Source organism: Lepisma saccharinum, chromosome 28 (genome assembly GCF_977018435.1).
Source record: "Lepisma saccharinum chromosome 28, izLepSacc3.1, whole genome shotgun sequence".
In the NCBI taxonomy this organism is placed as follows: domain Eukaryota; kingdom Metazoa; phylum Arthropoda; class Insecta; order Zygentoma; family Lepismatidae; genus Lepisma; species Lepisma saccharinum.
Genome location: NC_139256.1, coordinates 15792680 through 15817691, shown reverse-complemented (window position 1 = coordinate 15817691; position 25012 = coordinate 15792680). Strand labels below are relative to the sequence as shown.

At 37.1% G+C, this 25012-nt stretch overlaps 1 protein-coding gene across 1 annotated transcript in view; it reads left to right on the top strand.

Annotated features, from left to right (window-relative positions):
• LOC145980680 (uncharacterized) overlaps positions 1-25012 on the top strand; it is a 65055-nt gene that overhangs the window by 5536 nt on the left and 34507 nt on the right. The window contains exons 2-6 of the mRNA XM_083113738.1: positions 262-316; positions 2013-2142; positions 5718-5804; positions 8636-8746; positions 12311-12449. Of these exons, the coding sequence (XP_082969864.1) occupies positions 262-316; positions 2013-2142; positions 5718-5804; positions 8636-8746; positions 12311-12449 (522 nt within the window). The remainder of the gene's footprint in view (positions 1-261; positions 317-2012; positions 2143-5717; positions 5805-8635; positions 8747-12310; positions 12450-25012) is intronic.

Below are 25012 nucleotides of genomic sequence, written 5' to 3'. Positions count from 1 at the left end.
CATTGGTCATGGCAGTGGTGGTGGTAGTGGCAGGGGAGACGCCAACCACCCTGTGTGAGGCTTTGCTTCCTAGCGCTTCACGGGCCACCTGGTGGCGCCATCGGAGGTTGAAAAAAAAATGGCCCTCGTATTTTATATGATTTAGAAGTATAACACATCTTCATATGCAAATTAACGTATCTGTTGTGTGTCCATGCATTGTCTGTTGTAAGTTTGTACAAATATTAAGTGCAGTCATAATTTGTATTTCTTTTATTGCAGATACAAAAAAGTTTTGGCACTCATATTTTAACAAGACACTTGAAAATTTTGTGTTGTAAGTTTATGGTTCATATTTATTTACTGCTAACATAGATTTCATATATATGTAGTTTTCTTCATGCAATTGCATACTTTTTTATCACTAAAATAGATTTCATATAAATGTAGTTCTCTTCATGCAATTGCATGTTTATTTACCACTAACATAGCTTTGATATAAATGTAGTTTTCTTCATACAATTGCATATTTATTTACAGCTAACATACAAAGGCTGTCGCAGAGAAGGTGAGGCTAATTCCTGTATAGGAAAACATCGACCTCCATTGGCTAGCAAATGTACTAGGGTGAAAATTTGGTTCATCAGCTGGCGATTGAGACCAAAATGAGTTCAATAGGTCAAAAAGTCGTGACTGCGTAGCAGTTAAAAGACAAGCATGTACATGGACCCCTCCAAGAATCATTAAAATGAAAGAAGAAAATTACAAACCACAAAATTTTTATTCAGAATCAGCCATATTGAGTAGACGTACATCTTTTTCAAAATAGGCACCATTGACAGCTAAGCAAGCATCCATACGCTCCTGCCACTTTGTGAATGTCTTTGAAAATTCGTCGTCAGGTAGCGAACTGAAGAAAACTTACGCTGCGGTGATCACATCAAATGACGACCACGTAAAGCGGCCTTTAAAAGTGGAAATAGCCAAAAGTCGCAGGGTGCAAGGTCCGAGCTGGATGCGGGAAAATTTCTATTTTTCTCTTCGTCACGTAATCCTGAAAAGCCCACGCAGTATGCGGGCGTGCGTTATCGTGGTGCAATATGAAGGAGTTCTTCAAATTCGGCCTCTTTTTTGCTACGTGCTGGCGCAGAGTCTCAATGACTCCTTGGTAATACTGTGGCTCTACTCAGTCTGTCTTGATCAGCATATGCCTGTTGAAACATTGCATATGTTTCCACAGCACTTTTCCCTAAACGCCAACAAAATTTTATGGCCTGTCGCTGTTCATCTTGAATACTCATCGCAAAAAGCAATCTTATACACAAAAACCTGGAGGAGTAAACGAAACACATTCCACGTAAATCAACACAGCTGCTCACTAACGTGGTTTCGAAACATGTGACAACTTGCTATGGAAACAGAATGAGTCATTCTACACCTCGTGACTAGTGCCGAAACCATAGGCAGTGTTGCCAAGCCAGGAAAAAATCTGTCTCACCTTCTCTGCGACAGCCTTTGTATATTTCACATAAATGATAAATGCAGTTTTCTTCATACCATTGCATATTTAGTGTTTTTTGTACATTACAACATTGCATATATTCAAGGGAGATTTTCGAGTAGGTCTTGATAACTGCACTTTTAAATATGTTTATAATGGAGATGGCAGGTCAGAATCTTGAAAATTCATATATTGGATCCAGGATTTGAAATTTGGATATTGAATCCAAGATTTGAGATTCTGGTATTATATGCAGAATTCACATAATTTAAATTTGGAATCAAATGCTCATCGTTCATTTATATTGCCTCAAAACCGTTACAGATATTTCAGCAATATTATTGCAATCTGCTCCAACTGAAAATCGAAGAGATGTAAAACTTCAGAGTTTAGAATGTCAGCATAATTCTTCAAAGTTCAAAACATTTTGAAAAATTTGTTGCTCAGACAGACCCACCAAACCTTAAATTAAATTAATTATTAATATTAAAATTTCAATAATCATTGAAACCCAACCTCTCTGCATTTACAGCTATCCAAAATTTGAAGTTGTCGATTATCATGTTCTAGTGATTGAAGACAACCGTGAAGAACCCCTTGCACCTGGAGTTGAAATTCAGCAGCCATTTTGGATTGAACTTCCACCATGGTTTCAGATTATTGTAAGTATTGTCAGTGTTGGTTTTTGATTGATTAACTTTTAGTGTATCTTGTGCATGTAAGCCTCTTGGGATGGGAGGTTTTGAAGCACACGCTTTTTAAATGTATGGTATGGCTGAGACGATACCGCTTTGAACTGACACCAATAGTCTTGCTAATATTGATGCTTTAAAATTAAAATAATTTTTAAGTTGTTCAAAGTATTGATTAATAATATTAGTGTGCGAGTATTCCATTCTCGTTACATTATGACAATAAAAATAATACATTGTCATAACAACATTTGAAAATGGTTAGGCTAAGTTCAAAGTTCCACAAATTGTGCAATATTTTGAATTCATATTCATAACAGTTATTTTTGACTGACAAAATGAAAAACAAATATTTTCAATCATATGTGTTCTTTCAGATAAGAAAGATAGGATACATTCAAATTTATAATTATATTTATTGAAATTGTGTACATTTGTATTGGCATCAAGGTTTATATACAAAGGTCAACTCTTTAAAATTGTTCAATGTATAATATGATGTCATTCTTGGTATTTTGTATCAACATTCAAAAAATGGTAATTGTAATCATTAGATAAGCATATTGTGATATACATTGTAAAATAGCTGTAACAGAACAAATATGTACATTTACTACACAAACATTCAAGCTGTTAAGCACTTATTGACAAAAATATAAAACAAAAACAATTGAAGATCACACATACTAAAAAATCGGGCTTGAACTAGTTACTCTGATACTAGTTGTCTGTGACTTTTGAGGAATCTCATGATGGATGGAAGATAAGTAAAAATGTGGCTATTGGTGAAGGATTGATATTTGTATAAATCTTGATATTTTGAAAGATTATACTTTGCAAGTTAATCTTTAATAGTTTGTTTAAACTATATAGAGACATTATGTTCATAACAGAATCTTGAAAATGCTTTTATAATGGCATAATCTTTAAAAAAGGTTTGGAACTTGTTAAAAGTGCCAAGTTTAAAAATTGGAAGCAGGAAATTATTATCTGCTTGCATTTGCATTATCAAGCTAGGAGATGAATAATGCATTACCTCAAATGAATGTTTTGAGAAATAAGACAAAGTGAGAGAAATATCTTCTGTATTTTGGATGTGAATTAACCATATGTGGAGTTTTAAAAATTAGCCATCTTGTAAACCTGGTTGAAGAAATTGACATATTGAGTATACTCAGATGTAGAACTGACGCATGCCTAAATATTAAGATAAACACTTACTCTACCCCACAAGGAGATAATAAAGAAATATTTTCTTCATATAAATAACATTTATATGTTATAAATGTTCTTGTAGACAAATGCATAATTTGATGCTCTTGTAACATTTGTTATTTCCAGTTTTTTAACAATATACGTAATAATTATAAAAATATTTATTATTGTTTGAACATAAACACTATTCATCAGCATATGTAAGCTGGTATTCCTTTTCAACATATATCCGTAGCTTCCTACTGAGCTATAACATTGATTTGAATTTTTGACAGGTATATACATAAAATGATGTGCCAATGAAGACTTCATATTTAACCGAGGACATTTATCAAAGTGATCGATTAGTGAGATAGATTAGACTGAATTGTCTTCTCGATATTTAGTCACACTTTCTTCTCTTTTCATCACGTTCCATCGTCATAACATGAATTTACCAAGCTTTTTACTTTAAAATATTCGAGAATTACGTCAAAATATTAAATTACATGTTATCACAAATTCAGCTTTTTAACACAAAACTGGTGAAAAAATAAAAAAAAATCTTCAAATTTTGTATAATTTCCAGGATAATTGGACATTGTAAAAGTGTCCTGTGACATTCTTGGAGAACCCATGAAAGACCAAGAAGAGTATTGGCCGGTATCGGTAAATAAATTTTAACCAATACTTTCCGATGCTGATAACACTGGTATCGGTTCAGTGGGTACGAATGGTTAAGGTTTCTACTACGAGGGCCATTATTTATATTTTGAGCCTTGGCAACACTGATTGAAGTTAGGTGCGATTTGACGTTTGCACGGAATCGTCTGGCATTATTGACCATAATGGACTTCAAATGTTTTGTCAATAGCTTGATTTGTGTTGTTTATGTTGCCTTGGAGATTGCGCGACAACAATAAAATGGAATTAACTCGTGAACATTTTCGTGTGATGATTTTTTACGAGTTTCCATATGGATTATCAAGACAAGAGTGCATCGATCAACTTACTTCCACATTTGGCGATGAAGCCCCATCCTTTGCCACTGTGAAACGCTGGTATAACGAATTTAATCGTGGCCGCCATTCGCTCACCGACGAGATTCGCGAAGGTCGTCCAAAATCAGTTGTTGTTCAAGAAACATTGATGCTGTGCAAAACCTAATACTGCAAGATCGTCATGTGACATACTGTGAGATTGAGGCATCCATAGGCATTAGTTCCACCAGCATATATAAAATATTACATGATCATTTAGCTGTGTGAAAGGTATGTTCTCGTTGGATCCCACGCAATTTGACAAAAACTCAAAAAAGACGCTCACATCAATTGGTGCAAACAAATGCTCAATAAATACAATCGTGGTGCTTCAAAAGACGTATATAAGATTGTAACAGGTGACGAATCATGGATATATGCATATGAGCCGGAACGTAAACAGCAGTCGACTGTATGGGTGTTTCAAGATGTACTTAATCCAACAAAAGTTGTTCGCACTCGAAGCACATCGAAACAAATGGTCGCCTGTTTTTTTTCTGGAAAACTGGTCATGTGGCAACTGTGCCTTTAGAGGAACGTAGAACGGTCAACTCTGAATGGTACACAACAATTTGTTTGCCAGAGGTCTTCGGTCAAATACGGAAAAACTTACGCCGTCAGATCATTCTTCATCAAGACAATGCCAGCTGTCACACATCTCGTCTAACAACCGACTTTATGAACAGTCAAAAAATCGAATTGATGGGTCATCCGCCGTACAGTTTTGATTTGGCACCCAATGACTTCTTCTTGTTTCCGAATGTCAAGAATAAATTGTGTGGACAATGATTTTCGTCGGCAGAAGACGCCGTTGATGCGTTCAAAAACCCTTTTATTATGGAGGTGTCTCAAGAAGATTGAAAAACCACTTTGACAAATGGTTCGAACGAATGCAAAAGTGTATTGACCATAAAGGAGAATACTTTGAAAAACAATAAAGCAGTTTTCAATGCCAAATTCCTGTATTATCATTGTTAGGCTCAAAATATAAATAGTGACCCTCGTAATAAGGTATGAACATAAATTAACTGATGATAATTAACACAAATAAACAGTGAGTAATGAGTTCTTGTGTCAACTTAGCGGGTCATTGCATATGATTATATATTTTGGCTACATAAAAATCTGTGTCTTAATGGTATGTGTGTGTCTGTAATGGTTATAAATAAAAGATTTTAATTGAAAATCAATCAAGAAACAGAGTACTCCATGAACTAATTTATTTGCCACCATATACTTCTGGTAATGCTGTTAGTATTAAATTATATTATTTTTTTGTTTATATTTATGTAATATTATTTATATTTTCAGTTTCCTGCTGGATCAAACTTGATGAATTATGAGAAATGGATCAATTTATATATTATGGAGATTTGTACTGCCTTAAGTCTTTCTTTCGTAAGTATGATTACTTTCCTAAATGAATAATTTTTAGAGTATTGCAGAATATTGGTTTCAATTTATTCACAAATTGAATAACCCACAAGTTATCCATGTAAGGCTATCCTGCAGAGCACATAAAATGAACAATTTTTTCATTAATTTTCATCAACATTTTATGGCAATAGTTAGAGGCATGCAAATTTCGTTTTTTACGAAAACACGAAATATGAAATAACATGCTGTAATGTTCATTTTTCATGTTTCTCAAAGGTTTGAGGTGCATTTTTCTACCCTGTTTTGTCACGAAATAATGCGAAAAGAACTGCAAAATGCGAAATTGACTCTTAAACATGAAATTTACCGTTTATATACCGACGCGACACTTTCTGAAGTCTGAAGTATCCTGTGAGTTATGCAATTCATGGAAAATTGATTAATTCTGCTATAAATATTTGAGAAGCAAAAATGGACCCCTTTACAAAGGAATAAACTTAATACTCTGGTAACTACATAAATGTGTTATTAGAAGGGATAAGTTTATTTTGTGTAATAAGTGCAGTTTTTAAATCAAATTTAGGATTATATTCACAATTTTAAAACCAAAATGTCATTTTATATAGCACTTTTGATGTGATTATTCACCTCTATAACACCTATAACGCTATATTTTATTTACCGCTTTTGAACCCGAAATCGACTCTGTTTTTGTACCGAAATTTTGCTTTTTTATTTACCAAAAATATGTGCCTCTAGCAATAGTGAATTAATCCTTCAGCTGGGGGACTTTGTTACCTCACAACCATGTTTATTTGCGGCGCTAGATATGAGTGGTTCCACTGTACCACTATGCTATTTTTCTATTGGAGGTTCTGCTGCCGATGATGGAAGGTGCCTTGCCGTTTCTCTGTCTTCCTTTGCCATCCCATTTGTTTACATTCTTGGGGTAACTTAGTTTCCCTGCATACCTTCTCGAGCAATTAAAACTTCCCATAATATTTGTGTACTTTGTGTACTTAGTTACTCCCATGCACCTTCTCATTCAAGTAAACCATTAATTATTATTATTGCTTACTTTTGTATCTATTATTAGTTTTATAGCAGTGAAGTTTGATTTATATTTAATGAAGAGCAACTTGTTACTGTATGAGTGAAAAGAAACAAAAAATGAACATTTATAAACATTATAAACTCAAAGAGAGAAATTAAAATATGTAAGAACCTTATTATGTATAAGCGAAAACAAAAGGAAAAATAAATTAAATGTAATAACTAGAGACCGGATTTTAAAGGGAAAGGTTTTTCTCTAAAAAGGGCAAAAAAAAGGGGGGAAGGGACTAAAATGTTAAAACCATTCTTAAAAAATCACAATAAAAGTCTAAATCTACCAGATAAGTACACTTTCAACCGAACAGGCATGCCTCTTACAATGCGTTTGTTGCTGCGTAAGTCTAGATCGCATTGTTTCAAGAATCACTGCAATGGTCTCCCCTACACTCGCAGGGATAAGGTAAGGTAGAGGGTGCTTGTTCTTTCTTTCCTCTAAACTACAGGGAAAAAACAGTCACACAAAATATTTGATATCTTGCCAATAAAGGGACCAACGAAGTTTTTTTTTAAAAGGGAATGTACACTGAAAAACTAGTCAATAAAGAGACCAGAAAGGAAAATGTTTAAAAAAAGTAAGAAAAAGGGAAATCAAAACCATGTAATCTCGTTGGTGGAAGATAATTATCAACACTGTTGTTATTTATTCCATCATCCGTGTTGAAAAAGAAAATACTCAATATAATACACTCAAAGAGAAATATATTATGTAAGAATGACAACGTATGTATCATTGTGTGAGTGAAAAGAAAATAAAGGAAGGAAGAAAAAATAAACATTTGTAAATTCAAAGAGACTGCATAAGGATTTTGTATTCGAATTTTTACTATTTTGTGTCACTTTTCTGCCTCTCTAGTGTAATTGTTATGACGAGGATAAAGAAATAATTGGATGAGGACACATGAAGTCATCTCCATGTTGAAACTTGAAGCCATATACATCAGGGGTGAAATCTTGAGTCAGCTAAGCAACATGCCTGGGCACTGAGGTTGCCAGTAACACTTGAGTAAAGGCATGCATATTTCCTTTATGGCCAAAACACGAAATGCGAAATAACACACTGCAATTTTCATTTTTCATGTTGTTGGATGGTGTGATGTGCATTTTCCTAGCATGTTTTGTTATGAAATATTGCAAAATGAGCTCCTGCACCCACCCAGCATCATATAAAGTGGGTACCTGGAGGAAACTCAGAGGGGTAAAGGCGACCAGGGGCGTGGTGCTCCGGCAGTGATCAAGAAAGTGTGGGACCCTAACTCCACACCGCCCCTATATGCCTTCATGGTGTGGTGCAAAGCACAGGGGAGCACTTTACTTTTTTTACTTTTAAACATGAAATTTATCCTGTGAGTTATGCAAATCATGGAAAACTGATTAATTCTGCTGCAAATATTTGAGAAGCAAGAATGGATTCCTTAATACAGGGATAAACTTACTACCCTAACTAGATAAATGTGCTATTAGAAGGCAAATTTTATTTTGTGTATTAAGTGTAGGTTTTAATCAAATTTAGGATATTATTCACCATTTTATATATAGTTTTTGATTCTGAAATGTGCCTAGTTTTTGTACGGACATCCTAATCTTTTATTCACCATAAATGTGTGTCTCTATGCATGAGTGAATAACATAATCTTAGTCCTAACACATACAAACCCATGCACATATATCTTTGATCAACTTTTTTTTATGCAAGATATTTTTAGCTTTTGCTAACACGATTTTCATGCCTTTTCTTTCAGTATAAGTCTTACGAGGATAGGGTTGAACTGTTTACAGATGATGCAGATCAAGTTCATTTGCTACACACCTCTACCAGGAACCACTACTTTATTTCAAATAATGAAATAAAGGTTAGTATTGTCATTCAGTGACACTGTATTTGTGTGTGTGTGTGTGTGTGTGTGTGTGGATATATATCATGTTGCTGGCACATGGTGTGAGCCAAGCTTTAATACAAAAATAGTGGTTGATATTCTGTGACCTAGGTGCATTATCACCATAGATGTGAAATATATATAACTGATTTAATGTCTGTATAATATTAGAATCGAGCTACGGTCGTCTAGTGAGTAGGACATCTGACTGCCACATGGGAGGCCCAGGTGGATGATCTAAGGTTGGAATTTTTCCGGCCTTGTCCCACATAGAAATGACTCTGGGGCTCACCCAGCCTCAAGGTAAAGGTGACTGGAGCATGGTGCTGATCACATCACCTCCTAAATGGCCATGATCGAGAATGTGTGGGGCCGGCCCCACACACCCTAAATGTGCCTTCACGGCACGGTCCTATATGAACGGTGAATTTTACCTAATATTATAGGTTCAATCATTAGAAATCAGCACATTTGAAACAAACTCTAATATCTATTAGAAATAACTTAATGTCACATAGAAGATATATAATAATGTATTGAAATGTTTATTAAAATTGTGGAAGTAGGAAGTAGGTTTTTGGGGTTCTGTACCAATTGTCAATCTCGAGACTTCCATAACTAGAATTATGTGCTTCTCATCCATCACTAAAATATAAAACCCATAGTGTGACTTCTGGACCACCCTGTGCTCGAAAAACTGATTGAATGGTTCCAATTGGTTTTGGATGATAATGATGTGTCAGTTTGTCAGCAAAATTACTCATAATTTTGCTAATTTAATATTTGTGTAAATATTTTAATTTAATGCAAATGTTGCATTATTCCCATGACTATAGAGGCATAATTTATGTATTTTTTTTGATAGTAGTTTTTAAAAATATGTAGTTAATTTTCCAAATAAAGAGTTGCATGAATAATTGGGTTTCTTATATTTTTATATCAGCTTATTTTACTATTTTTTAGAGCTGATAAAAATGTAAAAAACCCAATTATTCATGCAACTCTATTTCACTATTTTTTAGAGCTGAGCCGGTACCACCATTTGCCGGTACCACCATTTGTTGATACCATGACTGATACCGATACTTGTATATTTTCAGTATAAAATAACAAAGGCTAGTTAATGAGTCATACTAACTCGTCACATCACCAGTCACGTATCTAGAAATATAATTTGGGTAGGCGGTCTGAGCCAAGCACCACAGAAATATAATAATAAAAGTGTTTCTATTTAATACGTTAATATACTATTTTGATCTATTCATAATAATATGTAAATTAATTAATTGGTACTTAATTACTGTGATGTGTACGGAACAATGTTGTATGTAACCACAGACTAAGAAATAGAGGAAAGACAATGTTAATACTTATTTTGTTCTTTGTTTCTTTGATTGTTATTGGTATTATTACATGAAGATGCTTAAGAATAGAGATATAATAGCTTATGTGTAGTTAAGACTGCTAATATTTGTGTAAAAGCAACGTCCTGGCGAGGATACAGAAGGTTGTTCGCTTTATATCCGACCATTTTTGATGGGTACTCACCTTAAAAGATACCGCGCTGGCACCACCGATCATGTTCTATTGGACCCCCAGCATTGTGGACTATCGCCCGGCATCGCAGTTTCCATTGCAACAAGCTCCAGCGCAGGACAGGCATGGGAATTCTGTCCCACTCCTCCCTGCAAGCTTTCCATAGACCATCCAGGGTGCGCGGGCGGTGATGTTGAAGACACCGTTTTAACAGTCCATATTCGCAAAAATCCATTGGACTGGCATCTGGGCTTTTCACAGGAATGTCTTCAAACGGAATGACACGAATTCCTAATTCCTCTGCCATTTCCTGATAAAAACGTAGTGATGTTCTGGCAGTATGACTCGAAGCCTTGTCCATATGGATCATCACCTGGTTCGCGTCCATTCCATACAATTGTGGGATGTCTCTCCGATAGATAGTTGTCAGAATGGAGTCTTGGAAGTATCTGGCATTCACCTTCACGTTTTTGTCCACCTTGCGTATCATCAACTTACCCTCGTATCCGAATCCCGTCACAACCATAAAGCCACGAGGGAAACTTTCCCTGCACTGACGAACGAAGTTGCTGCGCCCCTTGCCGTCAATGTCACGGTATGTGACACTTTGCTTGCAGCCCTTCTCCTGGTGGTTTTCGTGGGTGAATGTTTCGCAAGGAGAGCCTGTTATGTGTAACGGGCCACAATAGCTTTCGCAGTAGTCACACCGAGTGTTTCACAATGCGTACGTATGAAAACTTAGCATGGAAAAGTGCCATTACGTAACCCTCCCAATACCGGTTTATTTTTGGTGCCATTTGATAACATTCATTACCAACACTCACGCACCTACAAGGTCAGACACAACACTGCTCCCGCCAGCAGACCCATAGTTCCAGCATGATACGCCAGGTGGCAGCACCGAATCGACAATGGTCGGATATAAAGTGAACAACCTCTGTATTAATGTCAAAAAAGTAAAAAATTGAATATTTATTGAATAACAGAAAAAAAATGATGTTACGTCCAGTTCATGAAAGTAAAGTTCCTGATTAATACCTAGGTATTTCATGTTCATTATTGTAAGTAGTGCTGTACATAAACCTTTAGAGGGGCCTCCCTGATGGCATAGTGGTATCGTCGTCTTGTAATCAGGAAGTTGTGTCTTGGGCTTGATACCCGGTGGAGGTATATAATGGTTCGGATAACACTGTAAACTGTAGGTCCAGTCCCGATTAGCCTATCTGTGCATAAAGTGGACTTAAAAAATCAAACTCCATCTTCTTTGGTACCGTCATTCAAAGCCGTATGGTTCCAATCTAATCTCGGCCGAAATAAATAACCCTTCATTGGCTGATACCAGCAGTCACATCAAAAGACTAGCATACAAGGGAAGATGTACATGAATTTGCTTCCTGCTTGAATGTAGATAACAAATATAATTTAACGACGACTTCATCCCTCTTTTCCAAGAACTCCACAACTACCTGACCCCAGCATTAGCATGGCGTGTAATCTATAAACATCCTTCTATCTTACTCTTAGAAGCTTTCGAGCAAGAATTGGCAATGAATGGTTCATATATTTCCACAGCGTTAACTAAGCAGTTACATGCCTCCATAGTCATGTTTTGGTTCAGCGTTCACTTAACCCATGGCTTTGATCTTGCCATCTGCTTCCCAGGAGGGTGGGGTTTCTCTAGTGTTTCTAGGAATATCTATAGAACTTCATGTGCTGGCCAATCTGTCACAAGGAAGGGTGAACAAACTTTTAAAATTGACAAATGTTGATATGAGCTGTTGCTTTTGTCCACTCTTGTAGCCACTGAAAATCTGTGGTATCGGTAGAAAAAATTCAACAGATACTTACTGATGCCAATACCACTGGTATCGGCTCAGCCCTACTATTTTTGTGTTGGCACTGTTTATCATTGTTGCTAAAATCAGTTGTTTGAAATTGTACATCTTGTAACTTATGCATTTTTTGTTATATTATACAATAAGATGTTTTGCCCTCTTTTTTCAGAGCATTCATATAGTACCACTTTTTTCATATTCTCCAAGCTTCACAATTAGTTTGAAAAGGAATATTGAGGTGGCAGTGAAGAATAGGTGGGATGCTCCAAGGCGCTGTCTTGATCTTGAAAACTTCCACAAATCTGCAGGTATGCATGAATTTGGATTTTCAGATGCTTTAGAATATTGCATGCATGTTGTAGATTCTTAGTTGTGAACAACCATTTGCCTTGAATTGCTTTATATAGTAATGTTAGAGCCAAGCCAATACCAATCTATTGGTATTGATATAGGAGTGTATTGGTTTGAATTTAACCCCTTGTGTGCATCAATGTTGAAGAGAAGTATGGCCAAAAAAATCATCTACATATAGATGCAACTGCAAATTTGTATCATTGTAAATAATGCAAAAACTAACTATAAAAAAGGTCTTGCCACAAAATGAAGCTAAGGAAAACAATCTATATACAGCGTGTCCCGCTTATACGTATAATAAAAGAAAAATTCATAACTTCTAAACAAACTGTCAGGATGATGTGATTGTTGTTTCATTTTAAAGAATGACTCAGACATTTTTTTAGCAGCACTGTCAGTGGTAGTTGCGCATGCGTAGTAGCCAGAATGTCTTGAAAACTGATATTATCAGATTCTCAGTAGCCATTCGTCATGTGGTCACCACAAGAAAAGGTGTTTTGTGTTTTAACGTTGTCTGAAGTGAAGTCTGTGACACTTGTGGAGAGACGATTTCATGCACGTTATGGTTTAGGTGCTAAAGAAGTAGTTCCATCGTACATTTCAATAAAGAAATGGGAAAAACAGTTACGCGAAACCGGTTCATTTCTCAAATCTCGTTAGAGACTTCCTGGACGAGCCTTTCAATGGAAAATAGATAGGAAGATGTTCGGATTTTATTGAATGGCCCCCACGGTCACCAGACCTCACTATGTGTGATTTTTTGTTGTGGGTGTGTGTTATGGACAAAGTTTACTGTACACCGGTTAGAGATTTCAAAAACTTGCGTGAAAGAATTGTTGTTGCAGTAAGCAACATTACCCCGCACATGCTTCAAAACGTGTGTGGCTTGAGGCTGACAACCGGTTTGACATTTGCCGTACTGCTAACAGTTCACATGTGGAATTGAGCTAGTTTTCTTGATTTGTAAAAAAAAATTCTGAGTTGTTACATGTTTGTACAAAGTTTGGACAAAATATATTGGTAAATAAAAAAGTTGTGATTTTTTCTTTTATTATACGTATAAGCTGGGCACGCTGTATATAGACTTTGCCGCAAATAAACATTCCATGTTAGGTAAGGTCAAAGGTAAGGTTCCCCTGCATGCAGCACCATGCCTTGAAGGCACATTTAGGGGATGTGGGGGGAGGGGGGGTAGGGCCCCACACCCCACTACATATTCTCGATCTTGGCCATTTTAGAGGAGACGTGATCAGCACCATGCTCCAGCTTCCTTCTCCCTCCAGGGTTGCACCCAAGTACACATTGATTTGAGGCTGGGGGTTAATGAACGATTCCTACTGATATTTTTCTGGAGTTGGTATCTCATAGGGTCTGCAAAATATGCATTTGCATTGATGTGCTAATATTGTGCACCACAAGCAAATTTTGTGATTAAGTTCAGGGTTCCGACAGACCTGAAAATTCTGGAAAAGTCACGGAATATTAAATATAGCTGCTCAGTTTGCTGTAAATATGATGTTCTTCATTTTTAAACTATGATTTGATGCAACAGGTTGTCATAAGTAAAAATTAAATACTTAAAACACCATGGTTCATGTAACTGGAACAATTTCTTTCATATTTCTACTTAAAAATGTACTGTACACTAAATGAATGTAGCTTAAAACAGTACCAAATGTCTGGAAAGTTATTTGAAAATTCCTGGAAAACCCAGATAATTCCAGGAATTCATTTTAACATAATGAGTGTCAACCCTGAAAATAAAGCTATTTTAATATTCAGAACAACACATAACTGAATCTATGAGTTAAATTTATAGTAAAATTATGTGGTATAGTTTCAATGGAATACAGTGGAACCTCGATTTTACGTTTTTTATGGAACCAAACTGAAAAAACCTTAACATGTGAAAAAATGTAAAATCGAGGAAACTTTTATAACATCTTGCTATGTTGAGACCATCAAGATTGAATGTATAATGCGGGAAAATGTAAAATCCTGGAACGTAAAATCGGGGTTCCGCTGTATATTAGAATTTATAAATAGTATTCTGAACACTTTAACTCTTTTGCTGTTGCCCACCCTGTAATCAAGGGGTCCCGGGTTCGATACCTGGTGGAGGCACATAGTGGTTCAGATTCCACTTTAAACTGTAGGTCCAGTCTCGATTAGCCTTCCTGTGCATAAAGTGGTCTTAGAACACCAAATCATAATCCAAAATTTGATTTAAAAACTTGCACTTATTACAAAATAAACATAACCCTTGTAATAGCACATTTATATAGTTACCAGAGTATTAAGTTCATTCCTGTATAAAGGTGTTCATTCTTGTTTCTCAAATATTTACAGCAGAATTAATTTTCCGTGAATTGCATAACTCGCAGGATAATTCAAACGTCAGAAAGTCTCGCTTCGGTAAATAAACTCTAAATTTCATGTTTAACCCTATAACACTACCGTGTCCCCATATTACATTGTAACTAGCGCTACGGAAATTTTACGTACATGAAGAAATTGATTTTCAACAGAACCTGTACATCGTGAGAACAAAATTTGTCTATTTTCGTTATATTTATGTTTTATTCTTCATTTAAAAATGTATAAACATGGTCTTGTTAAACATAGAATATATTAAAAGAATGTTTTGATTGACAAGCCTGTACATATATTAAGAATGAAGGCAAAAAGTTCAAACAATGAAAAACAAACAATAATAATATTTATGACACTGTAAATAAGGAATGAATGTAATTTTAAAGTTTTACAAGAAGTAGTGCATGCTTCTAAACTTACGTTTTCTAAAATCTAACTATGATAATCGCATTTACGAATGTCAAAATTATGTGCATGATTTTTCTTCTATTACTAGCGCTACGTATTATTGACGAACGTAACGAACAAACTAGACATTCAATGCTTGCACCCTCCTTACCACAGTGCTGCCTCGCGTCTGACAGAATGCCCAAGGCACTGCTAGGCAGAGGGGTGAGTGGGTGCAAGGGATTTGAGCACAAAACATACGTAAATTTTATGTATGGTAGTGTTCTAGGGTTGAGAGTCTATTTCGCATTTTACAGTTTATTTTGCATCATTTCGTGACAAAACAGGGTAGGAAAATGCACCTTACACCTTTCAAAAACATTAAAAATGAACATTAGAATGTGTTATTTAACATTTCGTGTTTTGGCTCTAAGGATGATTTATCCACAGTTCTGTCCCCAGGATTTTCGAAATGGGGGAGGGCATGAATATTTTTTTTAGTAGTCGGCCCTCATTTTACAATCTTTTCCTGCCTTTGACGTTCATTTTTGTAATGCTTGACCAAAAGGAAGGGTTATGACCCCTGCCAATCCCCTCTCTCCCCTTAGGCAAGCTACTGTATCCCCTTTAATAACAATGGAAATCTAACAGATATATATAAAATAAGAAGAAGACAACAAAAACAAAATATATTTTCTGTGCAGTTACTGAGACTTGCTCCAAACTTCACTGGGAATGCCACTTCATTCTGGAATTTAGTCTGCATATTCTAATCGGTATGTCAGATTGTTAACAAACAGCTTTTGTTCCATTTGCTCAAGAACATGCAAGATGGGGGCAGGGAGAACCCAACATGCATGGTCACAAGGTACAAATTTAAATAAAGAAGATGCATGGAAATAATAATTATTTTTTGGGGATGTTCTATTGAGATCGAAACTGCAAGTTAACATCAAAATAAACATATTGTTATTTATAGTATGTGGTTTGAAATGAACTAAGAAGGGCGTGAAGTGGCCAGGCTCCATGGCCACAATATCCTATGAACCCAGATAAAAGTTGTAACGCTTCCTCTCAGGTGACTGGAACCTGCACGCATCCTGTAGTCAGAGGATGCAAGTACGGGACAAGTGAGCATGTTGCGATTACATGATTCATGCTGCTCATTAATGCACCCATTTAACTTGATTACAATCCATAAATCAGTGTAATATGGAGTTCGCAGTGGCTTCGTGTTCTTACCTCACCCCTCTTCCTGCCGAAACTGCAATGCACACCTACACTGACAGCTGAAATAACATCCCTCTTCTCGGGTGTCAGCAGTCAACCACCTCTGGGTATGGTCACTGCATCACCCAGCAGCATGTATATTGAGGAGGAATGAAAATACAATCGTTAGAATAGAAAGGGACTGCCGGACCCTGTGGCTGAGTGGTTAGCACATTGCGCTGTGATGCCAGGGGTCCCGAGTTCGAATCCTGCTCGGGCATTGTTGTTTGTGAATGTCCATTCATCAGTTTCATCATGTCATCATTCCGTCTCATACCCTTAGGTATGGGGGGATCTTTTGGGAATGTAGCTCACTAATCATCATTCATCCTTGATGGTAAATCACTCTCTGCTCGTGGTGAGCTGGGTGGTAAGGTGCTAGAGGTACTAAATTTACACACTTGAATGGCAACACATGACACTTGAGTTTCACACCCCTAAAGACTGGATCAGCATGGGTAATGTAAGGATATACCTGTCTCTGCACTCCAACTGAAGATCTGCTGTGAGAGGATATGCTTGTGACTGTACATAGAGTCTGACTTGCAACTAGCGTTAACACGCTCTCCCTAGAACCTCCTCCTCTCTCTCTCTATTCAGTCGTAACTTGCTCCTCAATCACTGAATTCGAACTGGCCCCGAACTCTCTGCCCCCAGACATTTATTGCAATTCAATTTACTACACAAATGCACAGTCAGGACTGTAGCCTCTTCCTGGATTTTGTCCGTTTACATGTTTATACCGCTGATGACCAGGAAGAGCTTCAGTGCTGTCTGACACTGCATTCCTGTGATGTTTCTGAATATTTCCTGATTGGAAAACGATGGTTGAATGACTGGAAGTTGGAGTTCGTTGTCCATAATAATTAAAAGATACTACGGATCGTTACGATTCATCCCCATCTTCGCAAATTACCCAAGAGGCACAAAACGCAAAGTAAAATAAAGTAAATAAAAAAAAATAAAAGAAAGGGACTGAACCATATCTTTCGCATTTCTCAAAGGAGCAAGGGAAGAATGTCCACCTGCACCACCCTTTTCATGTCCTTTTTTGGGGGGAAGGAGAGGGGTGGGATGGCAAGCGCTTGGCAACTCCGAATTAGCCGTGCTTTGTCGGTGTGCACTACATCCCTAGATTTATGACTGTGGTTTTCTCTCGGATTGGGGAAACGAAGGACATTACAGCTTGGCGAAGCTTTGTGGTTCATGTTTTCGCGATTGTTTCATTGGTTGGTTATTTTGATGAACGTTACATTAATTAACATCAGGTTAATTGCACCGGGAAAATGTGAGTACAAACAATTGTTTTGATTTGCTTTATTTTACTTTGCTTTTTGTGCCACTTTTGGCTAATTTGCGAAGATGGAGATGAGTGATGACATGATGAAATTGATGAATGGACACTCACAAACATCCACGACCATGCCGGGATTCGAACCTGGGACCCCTAGCGTTGTAGTGTGATGTGCTAACCACTCCGCCACAGGGACCGGCGCGATTACAAAAGAGGGGAGGGGACAATGAAGTGGAAGTTTATGCCATTTATTTTCGTTAACCTCCCCATGCATGTGACACTGATAAATCATGATAAAGTATTGTTTTTCTTTTTTTCTTTTATCACTTAGCTTTTCTACCTCTTGTGACAACAGGTGGAATGAGGATGAATGATGAACTTAAGAAATTGATGATAGGACAGTCACAGTAATACATCCATGCCTTACACAAGGATTGAAACTGGAACTACTGAACATCAATTCGAATTATGATTTGTCATGTAGGATTTCTAAGTTACCTCTTTTCAAGTAGTTTTGAGATTGATAGTCTGTGATGATGAATAATGTACACCATCATTACAGTAAAAATCTTGACAACAACTTTAATAATAGTCAAGAAAACATGTTACCTGTAGCCCTCATTAAGGAACCAATTCCTGAAATTTTCTCGTGGAGGCCTCATTGTACCCAGCTTTTGTCTATTGTACCTGTGGTCATGACTCATGCAATCAATGCTCAGTTGTTCCCAGAACCCAGATCCACCAGGCAATCTTAAGCAACAGTTTTATTGAAGAAGTTCTCTCGGGATATCAGCCGGGTGATTTCTGGATAGGCTTCCAAGCTTTCGAGAGCTAATGTCATTCTCATCTTCAGGGATCGAAGTTCAGAGAAAGGTTAGGGTATGGTTATATATGTTTGATGTGGGAGGGGTACGGTGCAGGTGGCGGGCCTGGCTGGCTCATATCCCGAGAGAACTTCATCATTCGCCGCCAGGAAAGCTTCAAGAACAATTTTGTTATTTGGGTTGCATGCACAACAAGCTTTAAAATGTTACAAAATCCAGTTAACGTGACCCAAGTATATTCTTCCTTGATTGTACACAAATTCATTAGCATTCATAAGAAAAGAAATCAGATGGTAGAATTTTGCAATAACAAGGGACCTATTTGACTTCGAGGTCACGATCGCGCAATGGTGTTGACAGTGTCCAAAGCCCCACACAACGTGTACTGCGCATGCACGATATTGGCTGCTAATGGCAACAGGGGGCGGTACAAGAGGTATACGAATGTGAGCTGGACGTGCGGCTATGGGACTTAGTCGAATGGCAAAGTCGGAGCATACAGCACAACAGTGCTATTGTGCTAGTAGTGTTGACATCAAAACAAAGCAATGGCGGTCCTAAAGAAAGCAAACATACGACTGGGTACCTAGCTGATCATCCTGAAACTTTACAACAAACTTTACAACTCACAAGGAGTTCACCTTTGATTTTGCTGGCGCATTTTACATCCGTTGCTCATGGTGCAAGTTAAAGGTGTGTTTTGAATATTTTATGAAAGTTGATGATGTCTGCACCTCCAGTACAATTACTTCCCATCGTTCTCCTATGCACATGGTGAGTCATGAACAGCTACGATTTTGTTGTCACCATGTTTCGTGCTGACACTTTTGAATGGTCCTACTTAGACACTGCACTTGAGAAGTCACATATGTCCCTTGTAAGTTACAGGCTGTGAACCTGTAATTTTATTAGACCAGTAAAATTATCAACACTTTTACGATAAACAAGAACACCGGTGTGCTTACCTAGGTATATTGACCCGCCTCAACAAAACTTCATGACCGTAGCTCAGCCCTCCCCTGTCCCTCTCTACCCCAAATACTATCCTCAGTAGACATCTAGACAGCTGCTCATCTTATAAAAAATTCAGTTTGTTTGAGAGAATCGTGTATGTACTATGAAGAGGATTGTGTCCTGTTACCGTCATCGGTTCTTGGTGAAGACTTACTTCTGCTCAAGAGTCGTCTGATTGTTACCAGGTAATGAACATGCAAGGTAAGTTCTTCCATTAGTAGCTTTCAATTTCCCTATTGCTTTAGAAATCCTCTTCTGTGTGTTGTGGAACAATTGAAGTTAAAATTGTTGGGTTGGTAATATATGTGTGCTTGAGTCTTTCAATATGTGGGGAAGATCTCATTTATGGAAATATTCCTAGCTGAGGAAATGGATACCACCTGCATCCCTCGTACTTCAAACACTGATATGTAGATGTTTTGCATAGTGTTAGCATCTGTTGCAATGAAAACACCCTAGAATTGAAGTGTGCAAGAAAGATTTATCAAAGGAAATTAGGGTTAATGAAAATACAAATTAATATACTGAGTCAGATGCAATTCCTTGCTTGGTGTTGCATTTTTCTCCCCCTAATTGGAACCTATTCATTATGTTCATGAATAGTTGCATTATGCAGTGGCATATTTTCCCATTTTATCTGGTTTACCGCCGGTAAACAACTTTTTTCATGTGTATATAGTAGGGATGGGACTGATTAATTGGTATTCTATCAGGATTGGTCAATATAGCCATATCTGTGTATTACATTTGTAATGGTACCAGGACTTTATGAACACCCTGTATTACTGATTAATTTTACTGAACCGATATATCTATAAATATCTACTTATTTAGTACAATATTGTGCCATTTTGTTATGATATGAATATAAACATAAATCTTCATGCTCTACCATTTTCCTTTAAAAAAAGTAAATTTCTAAATATGCAGATTTTTTTAATTGCAGTCACCTGGTAACACGTTTGTTAAAGAGGTCAATGAACCATTCAGGTTCTTCAAGGCCCATTTGGAAATTTATGTCAGATTGGTAAAATATAGGTTATTGGTATCAATAAATTTTATATCAGTATTTTACCGGTATCAGCTAAAATTTCATATTTGCCCATCCCTAATACATAGAAATTTGCTGGAAAATTGAAGTTGTCGGACATCTGTATTTGTTTTACTTGCATGGCCGCATTGGTATTTTATTTCTATTAAATCTAATTAATAAATAATAAATATGTACCATGAATAAGAATTGTTGTGCAAACCAGGTCAAATTCTCAGAATACGCCACTGGCATTACGAAATGTATATTATTTTTTTAGTAATTTTGAATCATTTTGTGTGTGTATGAATACATATTTGTGTGCAAGCAATATTTGCTGTCATTTCACATAGTTTCTCAATCAGTTGCAGCTTTTCTAGTTCTCCCTAGATAATCTTTGAGATGCCGTTCAACCTGAAAACAGCCAATGTCTCAAGAATTCAGCAATAGTCGAGGTCTTCAACTGGGGTAAATTCCATATTTTTTTTCCAAAGTTTGTTTCACATGTAATGTAAGTATGCATATGCATGTATGCATGGATGTGGATGTGTGATAATGAAATCATAGTGAATTCCTGTCAACTCACAAAGTTTGTCAAACTTTGACATGTAATTATCTATATTCAGTGGTATACCTACAAGTGATAACGGAGAGCGTCTTCTTTTTTTTAAAATAGTTAGTCCTATATTATGCAATTTCCCCTGGCATGTAACATTCCTTTTTTGCTATTTTTGTAGGGATGCTTTGCCAAAGGGGGGAAAGGCTATGACTCCCTCCCCCTCGGGGATGCCATTGCCTATACTTAATTGTCAATAAGAGAAGAATTATTATTATAATGTAAATGCAAATATGCCAACCAGAACTATGTGTGAATACCTACCTGAGTATTTGTTGTAAAAATATAAGAATTTTTTAATTCTGTACTTTTAAACTGGCACTGATATTCTGTATTCATTTTTCAGATAGAAATTGATTGCAAAGTTTCATATGTATATGTGTTATATATGTAAGAAATATATATACATATTTACAAAATGCTTCTTGCTCTGACTTAATTTATACTTATTTACGTACTAATAGTGCATAATTTTTCTCTGCTACCAATCAAATTAGCAGAACTCACATGATATCAAATGCTTCTTTTCATTAATCATTTGGGCTCTGTGAAGGAGTTGGTCAACATTTTGTGTACCCTTAAAGACAAATGAAAAATATAAGCTAGTATTGTTGATTACATTTGAACTGATAGTTCATTGTCGTAGCCCCTATTAAGACATGGTGTGGGCCTCACTTGAAAATTTTAGCAATTTAAAATTACTGTAAATATAGGGTGTTCCGTATAGGATGCCAAATTATAAAATTAAATAAAAATAGGGAAAATATCATGAAAATAGTTATATTTCACATATATGTAAGCATACACCTGTGATTTCATAAATCCCATAAGAAGAAATCACAGGGTGTAATCACATGACCTTGCTGGCCATTCCTTGTCACTTTGGTAAAATGTCTTCACAATGAGAACACGTTGCTCAATTGTAAACTGTTCCATATCATAACCACAACAAATGAGTCAAAATAATTGAGGCTACATTAATCTGCATGACAACAGATACCAACATTGGTAAGCACAGATCTGCCAACCTCGAAACAAAACAATAGCACTTGATTCAAATTCGGCATCGTATACGGAACACCCTTTAATTACATCAAATCAAAAATGTAATAATTATCAGTTATTCATTAATGGTCACGATGAGCCATTGATGTGTGCAGTTGTAACTTGCTTCCACAATTATTTCATTTTCTTATTAATGTACATTACTTTTTAAATATTCTGAATGCATGATTTATTTCCTTTTTATGAACTTCCTGAGTGCCTGAGTAGACTCATGATCTTGCCACTGAAGGTTCTTTGTCAGTGTCCCTTCATTAATTTCATTTCATCACTCATTTGCATCATCCTGATTAGACTAAAGAAGGAAGATTTTTTTTTTCCTTTTTTGTGAGGCAAATTTTACCTGAGTCATGAATATCAAGCAGAAGAAATGTCACTCTAGTTCTGAATTAAATATTGAATTCATGCAAAATTCAGATTCCCTTATTTCTGAGTGGTTAGCAACTTCCGACTGATGCAAGCAGTACTAGGTTTTATTCCTAGTTGGAATCCCAAACCTTTAGTGTTGATGCAGCACAATTGAGGAACTACTGTATTTGACAGCGGATAAGATGCACCCCCGTTTTTCATACATGTTTTTGAGAAAAATCTTTATCACTGAATTTATAATTAATTTACAGAATTTCAAATATACCGTGTGAGGCACCTAAAAGTACCACCTGAAATAGCGAAGAAACCAGAAACAGTAGCGATGTGAGGTTTGCGGGAAACAATAATATCAAATGGGGCTCGTAAATCGGAGGTATGGGGTGGGTCGAAAAATATCGACAAATGGGGCATCTGGAGCAAAGTCATATTTTTTTTTTAATGGAACGATATACAATAACATGCATAATATAAAAGAGCACACACAGAGAAACACAACGCCGTTGGTCTCATGCATCTACTACACATAGGAACGAAGATATGGCCATGTGAAAATATGTAAACAAACTAACAAGTGGCCCACTTGACCGTCAGTACCACGGCATGTACAAGTATGAGATGTCGGAAGCCATTGGACAAGATGAAGACAGAACGTGTTAAAGGAAGAAAAAATACAGTAGACATCGTCAGCACCATGTATTTGACAGTGTTGCAGCATAATGAAAATGACCATGACAGTATGTCGAAGAACCACTGCGTAAGAAGCGAAAACCTGTCAAAGAGTGTGTTCAAAGTGGTGGCCTTCAGCTGCGATACAGGCAACGAGGTGCCCACGCAAAGATCGTTGCACAGAATGTAGCATCTCGTAGGTAATGTCCCTACAGGCCGCAGTAATGCGGTGTTGCATATCCTCTGGAGTTGTTGGCACATCCCGGTAGACAATGTCCTTCAGCTTTCCCCACAGGAAAAAGTCTAACGGTGTCAAATCTGGGGAACGAGCCGGCCATTTGACAGGCCCTCCACGTCCAATCCAACGATTTGGAAATGTATTTTCCACATATGCTGTAGCGCGTCTTGCACTGTGAGCTGGGCACCCGTCATGTTGGTACCACATTTCCCTCCTTGTCTAAAGTGGTATGTCCTCCAATAGTACAGGCAGTTCATGTTGTAAAAACTGTATGTATCGGTCGGCATTCAGTGTCCCTTGTATAAAAAAAGGGCCAATGAGATGTTCACCCACTATACCACACCACACGTTCACACTCCATGGGCACTGGCATTCCACTTGGCGAAGCCAATGTGGATTTGTCACCGACCAATAGTGCATGTTCCTTAGGTTGACATTTCCATGATTGGTAAAAGTTGCCTCGTCAGTGAAGAGGATACGTGACAAATCGGGTGTGTCGTGTCGTAACATCCATGTGCAAAACTGAACACGGTCCACAAAATCATTCCCGTGAAGTTCCTGATGGAGGGAGATATGATATGGGTGAAACTTGTGTGTGTGTGCAGAATGCGCAATACACTTCGCTGACTCATCCCAGCATCCCTGGCAATTTCATGGGAGCTAACGTGCGGATTCACAGCAACAGCGGCGAGAACATTTGTTGCACCTGCCTCACCTGTAGTTGGCTTGTTCCACACATGTGCTTGTGGTGTTACACGTCCGGTGTCTCTTAATTTAATAAATAACTTACCAAACAGACGTCGAGATGGCTGTCGTCTGTCCGGATATCTCTCTGCGTACACACGGTAGGCTTCTGAGGCATTATTTCGGCATTCCCCATAAATCAGGATCATGTCCGCTTTTTCTATGTTTGTGAACACCATAATCTTCGCTCTTACCACTACGACTGCTTGCCATGAACTAACACGATCTCGTGGACCTGCTATCAAAACTTGCTCTGCGTAAAGGCAGTTCTGTCAGGCACCTGAGAAGTCTTACATGCCGTGGTACTGACGGTCAAGTGGGCCACTTGTTAGTTTGTTTACATATTTTCACATGGCCATATCTTCGTTCCTATGTGCAGTAGATGCATGAGACCAACAGCGTTGTGTTTCTCTGCATGTGCTCTTTTATATTATGCATGTTATTGTATATCGTTCCATTTAAAAAAATATGACTTTGCTCCAGATGCCCCATTTGTCGATATTTTTCGACCCACCCCATACCTCCGATTTACGAGCCCCATTTGATATTATTGTTTCCCGCAAACCTCACATCACTACTGTTTCTGATTTCTTCGCTATTTAGGTGGTACTTTTAGGTGCCTCATGCGGTA